General features: G+C 47.4%; 3 protein-coding genes across 3 annotated transcripts; 1 reads left to right on the forward strand and 2 right to left on the reverse strand.

The window, feature by feature from the left end:
* Positions 1 to 217: 217 nt before the first annotated feature.
* On the reverse strand, positions 218 to 4704 carry LOC117565998 (pre-mRNA-splicing factor CWC22 homolog). Its single transcript, XM_034245416.2, has 3 exons — positions 4091 to 4704; positions 2755 to 4036; positions 218 to 2587 (listed from the first exon to the last, which is right to left on the reverse strand). The coding sequence occupies exons 1-3, from the start codon at positions 4580 to 4582 to the stop codon at positions 330 to 332; spliced, it is 4032 nt and encodes a 1343-aa protein (XP_034101307.1). The 5' UTR covers positions 4583 to 4704; the 3' UTR covers positions 218 to 329.
* Positions 4705 to 4917: 213 nt separating this feature from the next.
* On the forward strand, positions 4918 to 5872 carry LOC117565999 (microtubule-associated protein RP/EB family member 1-like). The gene is made up of 2 exons (XM_034245417.2): positions 4918 to 5095; positions 5164 to 5872. Exon 2 carries the CDS (start codon positions 5166 to 5168, stop codon positions 5742 to 5744), a length of 579 nt encoding a protein of 192 aa, XP_034101308.1. The 5' UTR covers positions 4918 to 5095; positions 5164 to 5165; the 3' UTR covers positions 5745 to 5872.
* Positions 5410 to 11142, reverse strand: LOC117565997 (leucine-rich PPR motif-containing protein, mitochondrial). Its single transcript, XM_034245415.2, has 5 exons — positions 10907 to 11142; positions 9821 to 10349; positions 8447 to 9764; positions 6636 to 8309; positions 5410 to 6576 (listed from the first exon to the last, which is right to left on the reverse strand). Exons 1-5 carry the CDS (start codon positions 11044 to 11046, stop codon positions 6035 to 6037), a joined length of 4203 nt encoding a protein of 1400 aa, XP_034101306.1. The 5' UTR covers positions 11047 to 11142; the 3' UTR covers positions 5410 to 6034.
* Between the last annotated feature and the right edge of the window lie 187 nt (positions 11143 to 11329).

Genomic DNA, 11329 nt, shown 5'->3' on the forward strand with positions numbered 1-11329 from the left:
TCAGAACCAACTTTTTTTACATCAAAACTAAGTTAATTTTTCATGTTTGTTAAGTTAAATATATATGGGAGATACAAATTTTTACTATCTTCAGGAAACTCGCTCCAAAAAAACTCAAGTCTAGAATTTCTCCATACTTCTGGCATTTCTTTGCCAAATATTCCTATGAGAGCCCTAGTCTCTTAATTGTAATCCCTTTAATAAGCTATAGAACACATTTGTGGTAGTTTTTATATATTTCGTTTCGTTTTGTTGTTTGTACATTTTTGTAATTGTTGCTGCAGGGCGAGAAATGCAAATGGAAGATTGCAGGAGGCGACACAGTTGCTTCAACCGCGCTCCTTGGATACGCTGCGTCGATGCTGACGTCGCGGTGAATCGCGTCGTTCGCGTTCACGACGCGAGTTGTGTTCCCGATTGTGCTCGCGATCTCTATCACGCTCCCGGTCTCTGTTCCGTTCCCTTTCTCTGTCTTTGCCCCGTTCTCTTTCCCGCTCCCGTTCCCTTTCTCTGTCGCGTTCTCGGTCTCGTCCTTTGTCACGTTCATTCTCCCGCTCCGTTTCTCGGCCACGTTTCCCACGTCCATCCTCATTGTCATCACGTCGGACTCGACGATCCTGCTCCCGTTCCCTATCTCTGTCCTGTTCCCGTTCTCGATCCTTTTTTCGTTCTCGTTCTCTTTCTCCATCCCTCCCCCTGTTCCGCTCGCGCTCTCGCTCCAGTTGTCTTTTATCTGGGGATGATGCTTCTCGTTTTCCATGACCATTATGCTGTTGTCGCGATGCTGATGGCGATCCGACAGGTCCATCCAGATTAAACTCATCGCTCTCTCTGATTTTGGTCGCTTTGTGGTTACCGTTGTCCTTCCGTTGAATCTTTGCTTGGGGTTCGTCACTGTCGCTGCTGTTGCTTGAGGATGTGTCGGAGGAGCTGCTGTCGCTGTCCTCAGCACTGCTGCCACTGCTGCTGGAGCTGCTGCTCTGCTCCCGTTCGCGCTTGCGATTTGTTTTTGATTTCTTCTCAGCAGACCTTCTCCTCTCCCTTTCTTTCTCCTCCTTCTCCTGCTGCTTTTTCTTTTCCTTTTCCCTTTCTATTTCCCTTTGCCTCTCCTTTTCTTTTTCTCTCTGTTTTTCCTCCTCTCTTCTCTTTTCACGCTCTTTTTCTTTCTCTCTCTCCCTCTCCTGTTCTTTCCTTCTTTCTTTATCCTTTTCCCTTTGTCTCTCCTTCTCCTTTTCTCTTTCTCTCTCCTTTTCCTTCTCCTTTTCTCTTTCCCTCTCCTTTTCCTTTTCCCTTAATTTCTCCTTTTCTCTCTCCCTTTCTTTCTCCTTCTCTTTCTCCCTTTCTTTCTCCTTCTCTCTTCGTCTATCCTTTTCCGAGCGCTTTTCCTTTTTATCCTTTTCTTTATCGGAGCGTTTCTCCTTTTTATCCTTCGACTTTTCTTTCTCTTTATCGGACCGCTTCTTCTCCTTCTTGGACTTTTTGGCCTTACTCTTCTTTTTGGACTTCTCCTTCTTTCGCTTGCTGTGTTTCTCCTTGTGCTTTCGCTTTCTCGACGCTTTTGAATCGGACTCAGACTCCGACTCGGAACTGGAACTGGACTCGCTATCGCTGTCCTCATCGCTACTCTCCTCCTCGCTGCTGGAACTGCTGCTTTCGCTACTTGAGGAGGACGATGACGAATTTTCTTCAGCCTCTGCAGCAGCCGAAGGATCCTTGAAGGGATTTCCACTGGCGAGAATCTCGGCATTAATCGCCGGCACCGACTTGGGTGCATTCTTGAGGAAACGTCGCAAATCATCCGTCAAACCACCCAAACCAATCGAGGTGAAAAAGTTAATGGAAAAGCGCGTATTCCGTGGATTATCTTTGGGAAACAGGCCGGCTAAGCTTTCTAGTAGTACCTCCTCCTTAAGCTTATTATTGAGCTTGCCCAATCCCATGTATTCGGCCAGTTCCTGGAACAAGATCTTGATAAAAATACGACTCGACGACGTCGTATCATCCTCGTTCAACTGAATGCACTCCAGCACATCCCAACTGATGGCATCCGTGAACAACAAGTGTGCAAAGAACTTGCTGACATTACGCAATCGATTCGTGTCGAGGCGATGGGTTGTCTGATACGTGTCCTTGAATATCTCCTCAAAAGGCGGTACATAAATCTTGTTGATGCTACAGAAACGCTGAGCCAACAGCCCATAGAACTTTTCGTAGGTTCGCTGCTCGGCACAACAGTCGAGAAACATGTGACACAGCTCCACCTCCTGGCCGGGCTTCAGTTGCATCTTCATCAGCTTGTGTGCGCACTCCTCATAGTCCAAACTCGAATTGATCGTCAAATAAATCGTACGGCGTAATGCAATTAAATTGGTTTCTGTGTTGTCAATAATATCGCCAGCCGTTGCTGCCTTCTCCCCATCTCCCTCTCCGCCTGAACCGGATTCGGCATCTGAATCGCTGTCGGAATCGGAGCCAGAACCAGAAGAGCCGCTGCCTGAGCCACTGGCATCGCTGCCCAATATTTCACTGCTCAGCGCCTTGTATTTTTCCTCGTTCTCTGCAAACTCCTCGTCGAATTTGAATACATCTGCGGAGGAAAAAATATAATGGATATTTAACTTAGTAAAATGATGAAATTGGTGTCATTGGATTATAATTTTAGTCGAAAACTGTAATAAAGAATCTCTGAAGTAGTCTTCTTTTCTAATCTAATCTTAAAATATGACTTGATTTAACTCTTTGTTTTGTACTCACTTAGTATGTCTTCAGTTTCGGTGGCCTCGTCCAACATCATGAGATGCGTGAACTGATCGTCCTCCTCTACGAGCTCTAGATCATCGACAATAGCCGGATGATCCTTGAAGCCATCCTTGCGCACCTGGAACAGCACCTCAATCATGTACTGCACTCGCTTATCCAGCTTGCCCTCGTGTAGAATGTTGCGCAGCATCTCAAAGATGGCGCCAATGCCCTTCGACGAGACCTCCGTCAATTTCATGCCGCATTCCTTTAAAAACGAAATGGCCACTTCTACCGAATCATCGGTGGGCGTCTCCACGAGCAGCGTCAACATCTCCAGTGCCAGGATCTCATGTGCCACACGTTGATTGACCAGATGGCCAATGAATCGCGTTGCTGACATGCAAACTAGTTTGTCATTGCGTCGAAAGGCGCGTCGAAATTGAATGACCAAACGCTTTAGCAGCAACTCCCCGATATTGGGGAACTTGGAATTGATAATTGCCACCAAAGCAGCATAGACATGTGTAAAAGTGGGCGACGCTGCCTGGGCTTGGATGATGCTACGACACAGCAATCCACGACCACGCACAATATTCTCGCGCAGCAACTCGCGTGTAATAATCGCAATATTCGTCACGTTCACTTTGTTGATGTAGCCGTGTATTGACTTCTTAAGCGCCTCCCATGCGATACGTTGATACGCTGCCGATGCCTTATCGGTGATCTCGGCCTGCATCATTCGCAGCTTCGCCGGTGGAATATAAGCGCCACCGGTGCGCGATGTTAACAAATCCACAGTGCGGCGCTGGCGTTCGCTAATCTTGGCCGTCGGTTCACTGACAGTCGCATTGTCCGCGTTCTCTGTGGGTTCTGACGGCTCTTTGCGACGTTGCTGGTGATGATTATGTCGCTTCTCACGCTCACGCGCTCGCTCCTCATCGCGCTTCGCCCGCTCCTCGTGGCGTTTCTCGCGCTCGGCGCGTCTACGCTCCAACGAACTGGAACGTCGACGCACCGGACTCAGGCTGCGACTACGTGGACTTCGTGTGCGACGTCGATTGCGGTTGCGATTGCGTGGTGAGCGACTGCGGCTCCGACTGCGAGTACGACGACGACGTTGTCGCTCCTCTGCATCGCGACTGGGGCTTCGTCTGCGCACCTCGCTGGCAATTTGCGGAGGCCTGCTGACGTTGGTCTGTTTTTCCTCCTCTTCCGACGCAGGCTTCAGCTCTGGTTGCTTGTCTGCAGCTTCGTCTCCTCCTCCTGTTGCTTCCTCAGCTGCCTCATCCTCTTTCTGCAACATAAAATCATTGAAAACCCCATTCATAAAGCTGCCTTTTATACTTACATCGGTTATTTCACCCTCCTCCACATTGCTGGGCGATTTGGCGACAGCTGCCTTGCCATTTGCGGTCACCGGCTCTGACTCCAGCTGTTGATTTTTCTCCTCTGTCGCTGTCACCGTTTCATTCTCTTTTTCTGCCGGTTTTTCAACAACTTTTGCTGCTTCGTCAGCAACGCTTGTTGCCACTTTGCTGTTGTTGTCAACAGTTTGCAGCTGTTCTTGTTCTTGTTGTTGTTCGTGTTCCACATCATTTGGCTTCGTTTCGGGTTCTTTCCCAGCTGTCATTTTATCAGTTGATTTGCTCTTCTTGCCTTCTCCTCGCTCTTCTCTCGACTCACCACGCTCCACAGCTGCTTCTTCTTTCTGTTGGCTGCCAGCATCACTGGCGGCGCTATTGGAGCTGCTTGTTGAGGCGCCGCTGCCGCTACTTTTGCTGCTATTACTGCTGCCAGCAGAGCTGTTGCTCGAGTCGCTATCGGCGTCACTGTCCGGCATCCTGGATGCACAATTAAACGCGCGAAATTATTGAAAACCAAACGTAAAAGTTGCTGGTGAAAATTTTTAAGAGCTAAACGTTGGCAAACGCGGCCGCTTGTTCAGCGGTTGTGGCTTTACAAAAAGCGGCAACCCTAATCGCACTTAATGTTGCATTTGGTAAATTGTTATCGAAATTTTCAAAAAACACTGTGGCGGCTTGCCGATAAAAACATCAGTAACGCGCTTAATATTCAAAATTTAGATTTTAATATTTTCATTTATGCAAAACAGGTCTGGCTCTGATTTATTGTAGAACAATTTTTCAATTTGTCTACATTCATTCTACACTTTAAGCTCATACAGTGCACATTAAAATAGGGCATTATTTTTTTTTTTGACAAGAAAAAAAAACAAACTCATTTTTTAAATATTTTTGAAATTTGGTTATTGTAAATTTGCAGAAAATATATTTACATACAAATTCTATACTTGTGCTAATACTAACAAACTTGAAAATTATTAACGCAGTTGGTAAGTTTCAAAAAATGAATAATACTTTTATAATTCCCAACTTAATATATAATATTTTGTCGATTTAGACATGTCGAATTCCAAGAAAGCAGTTAACGTTATATCGACCCATAAAAGTCGAAGACTTTGGTCACGTCAGTCCATGTTGGTATGGATCAATCAATGCTTAAAGAGCAACCTTTCAAAGATCGATCATCTGGGCACCGGCGCTGCCTATTGTTCCCTTATGGATATATTATTTCCCGATTCTGTCAATATGCGACGAGTAAAGTTTGCGAGTTTGCTCGAGAACGATTTCAAAAACAATTTTGCAATATTGCAACAAGCCTTCAATAAGCACGGCGTAGACAAGATAATACCGGTTAATGAACTGGTCAAGGGTAAATTCCAAGACAACTATGATTTTGTAATCTGGTTTCGTCTGTTCTATAATGCGAACTTTAAAAAAGTTGCCGAAGGCTATGATGTGGAGAAGCGCCGTAATGGCCAGTCCTTCATAATGGGAGCAGTACCCAAATGGCATCTTCGTAGCCGCACCACGTTGACGCTGATTAATGAAGATTCTAAGCCCAAAGGGGCCGGCGATTTTGTGTCTCCCAGGCAACTAGTCCGTAACGCATGTAACAGAGGTGTAACTTCCCAAGAATAAATTGTAATACAATTGGCAAAGCTCCAAGAACTAAATTGAAATGAAAGTAACCTGAATACCTAATTCATCGCAGGAGCTTAAAAGGCTCATATTATAAGATAATAATAAAAGTATAAATTTAAAGCATCCGTCTAATCATTTCAATTCAAAACAGCTTGCAATAAAAACAACTAATTATATTTTAGTTTAGTTGACAACAGCAAAGTAAATACTAAAGTAAGAAGTAGCATAATTACAGTAGATTAAACTAAAGAAAAACTTGTCCCCAACCGTTTTTGTTGAGCGCATTTTTAAGCATTTTCGGGTTTCTGTTTCACTGTCTCTGGCTTCTTTGGACTGACATCATCGTCGCTGCTGCTGCTGCCGCTCGAGGAGGAGCTGGAATCGCCCGCCTTGGTGCGTTTCTCTGGCACAGTGTATGGGAACTTTTGTGACTTCGCCTCAACAGCTTGTTTTAGACGCAACAACGCTGTGCGATTGATGTGCTCCAGGGAAACATCCTTGACGGCGTTTGCCAGGACATCCAATGCCTTGTCTGTGTTGCCCTTGGTCGTCTGTATGTCCAGCAGACAGGAGTAAGCATTGCCAATGGCACCCTCGGAGATTTTGCTGCTCCTCAGCTGGGAAATCACGGTGGAGGCGAGTTTCTCGTCCTGTTGCTCGCGAGCCGTTTGCAGCACACGCTGGAACATCAGGCGTGGTGCACTGGACAGATGCTTGTCCCAGATCTGTTTGGAGGCCACTTCCTGGCCGTTGGATATCAAATGCATCCACAGCACATTCATGGGACCCAGCTGATTGAGTGCTGCATATTTTTCCGCTAGAGCTTCATCTAAGATAAGGGAAATCTTTAAAACTGAAGCATAACAAATTTAAGATTGATTCACTTACATTGTGCCACCAGTTCGGGATGCTTGTCCAGGATGCCAACAGCGCCACCTCGTGGAAACTTCTCTGCCAACTTGGCGGCTTCCTCAGGTGTCTTGGCCGCCTCAATATTTGTGGTCAGCTGCTTGAGGAACTCTTCCACTTTACCGGCCACAATGTAGGCATGACAATAGCGATTGTCAAACGAAATCAAACGCTTCTGTTCATCGTTCAGCTGCTGGCCAATGCGTTCCAAGGTGGCCAAGTCACCGGCTGCAGCGACTTTGTTCAAGTAATACTTGAAGATCTTTGGCTGTGGATGCTGCTTATCAGCGAGCAGTTCGTCCACGTACTTGGTAGCTTCTGCGAGGCGATCGGAACGCACGAGCAACTCAATCAGACGCGAGATGTCCAGCACACCAATCTTCTCGCCGCTGATGATGCGATCGCGACACGCAATGGCGGCATCCACATCGTTGGCCTGAATTGCACGACGGAAGCTTGCCGAATTCGATGGCGCCTTGGGCGCCTGTACAACTTTTACCTCCGTCTTGGTCTCCACCTTAGTCTCCACCTTAGCCGCAGCTGCAGGTTTGCTGCGTTTAGTTTTGGGCGCCGCTGACTCGGGCACCACAAAAGGCACCTCGATGTTCTTGCGCTCCAGCAACTCGGCTAGGCGCAGCAGAAAAGCGTCGGTGGGTGCAACAGCCTCCTCTTGCATCTTGGTCCATAATCCCAGCGCCTTTTCGGCCTCATCCGCCTTGTCATAGCTCAGCAGCAGCGTGTAATAGATCTTGTTGCGATCAATGTGTCCCAGATCCTTGGTGGCTTCAATCAAACCCTCCAGAGGCTGCAACATGCCCTCGTTCTTATAACGATCGCAAGCGGAGTTGATGCGCTGAGGACGCGTGCGCAGTCCAGGTGTCTCCAAGATCTTGCGTGCCTGACGCACACGTCCGCATTCCACAAAGGAGAAGACCAGATCGTACAGACTGTTCACCTCACCGTGAATACTTGTGCTCAGGTCGGTCAGACGCTGCAAGTTGGCGGCGTCTTCCTTTTGTATCAGGCGACAGGCGAGCTCATTCTTCCAGGGCGTTGCCTTGTACTGCTGACAGATTTGTTCGAAGGCATTGATGGCACTCGCCAGATCATCCTTGACCATGTGCACCTTGATCAGCGGACCGAGCAGCACATTTGTGGGTACCACATAGTTGCTCTCCACCAACGCATCGAAGACACGCTTCAATTTGTCTGCATTGCCCGACTCTGCGATCAAATTGAGAATGCGCCACACGGTGCTCACATAGTTAAAGCTACCACCATCCGACTCGTTGTGCACCGACTCCTTGGCATTGCTTTTGAGCAGCTCCAGGGTCTCCTCGACGCGTTCCTCCTGCAGCAGCAGCTCCGCCAATCGCACCGTCTTCAGGTTGTCCAGTTTGAAGTTGGCATCCGCCTGACGCAATTTACTGCACTGAGCCAGCGCATCGGAGCTCCGTTTGTGATGTGTGTAGAGATCGACCAGTTGGGCATAGACGCCAATGGGTATCTGGAATTTCTCCTGATCTAGGCGCTCAATCACTTCGAGTGTCTTTTCGAGGTTGTGCGAACGGAAGCAGGCAGAAATCAGCTGTCGCTTGATGTTGTTAGCATTCTCGCCCTTGGCCTCCACATTTTTGATGAAGCGCTCGAGCTCTGAAAGAGGAGAGAGAGTTCGAAATGTAGTAAACTATTCAACAGTGGAAGGAATTGAATAACTAAGGAACTCTTCAAAAGGCGAGTGTCAAGTGGATAGATAATTAGATGGGTTAGCTTTTTAGACCTGAACTCACCATCAATGCTGAGCGTATCCAATGGCCGTTTGCCTTGGCTGGGCAATGGGACGGGTTCCAGTTCGCCAGAGCTAAGCTTGCCCAGCAACTCGGAGATCTTGGGCGTCATTTCGGCGCCAAGCAACTCAGATAGCGCCGTCGCCTTGTTGCTGCTAATGGATAGACCTTGATTGACGAGTCCCTTTAGTGTCTTTTCGAGCATGGCAACTCTTTCACGACGGAAGTAAATGGCCGCCTCGTGGACAATGCCACCCACGACATCGGGTACCGCACGTTCAGTGGCAGGCGCATCGACATCGCTATTGGCCTGTTCCGGTTCCTCAGTTGCTTCGCGACCAGCACGCAACTGCAAACCCTCATGGATCTGACGAATGCATCGTACAAAGGCGGCATAATCATTCGTGTTGCTCAGCGCCAGTATCAAGGGTTGACGGAACAGAATGGGCACATAGTAGGCACGGTTCTTCTCCATGATCTTGGCAGCATCGGCAATCTGATGTGTGGTCAATGCCGCATAGACAGCAGAGGTGACAGCCGTGGAGTTGGGAACGCCAGCATCACGCAGCACAGTCACCACACGCTCCCAGTTCTTCTCTTTCAGATTCGGTATGACATAATCGCGAATGGTTTCCGAGTTGGGATTTACGGCGAACTCTTGCTGCATGCGCCGCACAATGTCGAGCACCTGATTCGAGTTGACCGAACAGAAGAGTGGCCAGAAGTAATGCTGACGTATGGGCAAACCCAGATTCTTCATCTCCTGCAGCAGTGGCAACGCATTGTTCATGGCTCCGTGCGTCAAACCCGCCTCGGTGGCAATGGTCAGTGCCTTGGGATTCAAACCCTCCGCCTGGAGTGTGCGGCAAATGTTCAAAATGCTCTCAACGGGTCGATTGGCCTTGACCAGCTGTCGAATGTAGAAGGCGCCCACATCGACAGGTTCGCCATTAACTCGCACACCGCGTGGCATCAAACGCAACAGCTTCAGCGCCACATCCTCGTGACCCTTGTTCACAAGTCGCAATATAATATTGACAGCATCCTGATTAAAGCCGGGTGAAATGCGCAGCTTGGCCAACAAACCATCGACATGCTGGCCATGGCCATTGATGGTCAAGGTGTAGACAATGTCCAGCAGATCCTTGTCCAGCAAAATGATCTCCTTCGGCTCGCATTCAGCCAGCGTGCTGTTCAAGGCATCGATGTCGCCGTGACGCGCAAAGGCGCACAACAGCGTCGTATAGGTGTCAGCACTGGGCTCCAAGCCGGCCTGCTTCATTACGGCCAGAATGCCCTTGGCTGATTCGAGATCGTTGGCCTAGAATTAATAGATTCATCAGCAACGAAATTGGGTCATAAGGTAATTAACTTTACCTGCGAGTGTCCCAGAATCAGCGAGTTGAAAACATTCTCATTTACGGGCAAACTCTTGCCACGCATAAACTCCAGGATTCTGGTGGCGCCATCGATGTCGCCCTGCTGGCAATAGCGCGCTATAAGTCGCTGATAAGTCACCCGATTGGGTTCGATGCCTTTCGCCTCGATTTCAGCCAGGAAATCGGTGGGTGTAAATTGATGTTCGTTCTCCAAATAGACACGCAATAGTGCATTATAGTGTGATATGTCCATGGGCACATTGAGCGCATTCAGTGTCTTCCAGATCTCCTGGACCAGAGCTGTACGCACCTCGGGCAACTCCTCGGGCACCAGATTGCCACAGCAACGTATCACGAGCAGCGACTGCGAACTGGTTGCCGTTCGGTGTGTGCGAATCTCGTCGAGCACTTCCTCCAGATCACGACGCGAGATGCGTCCCATGCGTCGGGCATCCTGATCAAGTCGCTTGATCTGCCTGTCGAGACTTAGCTCAGCCTTGGTGGCTGCTGCGTTGCTAGCAAAGCCACTGGAAAAAAAAAAACAAATCAAATTACATTAATCACTCATATTTTAAAGCAGGGTAAATTAATTTCATGAGAATATAAATAAAAAAAATTAATAAATATACTCAATGTAATTTAATGAATTTCCATTTGTCAGGTGGTCTTTGTTTTAAAAAAGTTTTATAAAATAAAGTGATGTTTTAAATTTCGGTTTTTGGTTGTGTTTTTCAATACTTTAAAATTTGGAAAGTTGTGCATTTATATAATTCAAAATCGTTCTAGACCAATTGATATGATCACACGAACTGTTTAGGAATCCCAAGAAATCCCGACGAGTATTTAACCGTCGATTACACTCAACAGTCATTTTCTTGTTTTGGGGTTGAGGTTATGTAAAGTCAGTTGAACTTTTTCACAACTTTCTTAATGAAATCATCAGGCAATTAAAAGCTGATGACAGGGTCCACTAACATCTTGCCATTTTACAGAAATTACTATTGTTTAGCACACACATGGAGCTGAGACAAGCACATGCATTGCGTAATGCCGGGCGAGGTAGAAACTTCAAAATGAAACTTACTTCTGGAATTGTCCGCACATGCAGGGAGCGGATTGGAGGAGATTGTTGCTCTCGCAGTCGCGGACCGAATTGACGACGACATTGCGTGTGAAGCCGGCAAAGTAACGCAACAGTTTTCCCGTGCGTAGTATGGATGCCATTGTGCACTATTTACGTTATTCAAAAAAACAATATTACAAATTTAACACCAGCTAAATGCAGGGCCAGCGCACACCGCAGGGTGACCTAAAGTTGAATTCCGAATAATACCAAAAGGCTGAGATAAATATATAAAACATTGCTTGTATGGTCACACTACGAAATTACAAAACTGTACGGTTTTAAGACTACTCGCCAGGGCTGCAACAGCGTATACCAAGGCATAAATGTTCTAGATATCGTAGATACTTTTCATAGGCACAGAATAACGTTCTTTTTACGGTC

The sequence above is a fragment of the Drosophila albomicans genome, chromosome 2L, assembly GCF_009650485.2.
Source record: "Drosophila albomicans strain 15112-1751.03 chromosome 2L, ASM965048v2, whole genome shotgun sequence".
Taxonomy (NCBI): domain Eukaryota; kingdom Metazoa; phylum Arthropoda; class Insecta; order Diptera; family Drosophilidae; genus Drosophila; species Drosophila albomicans.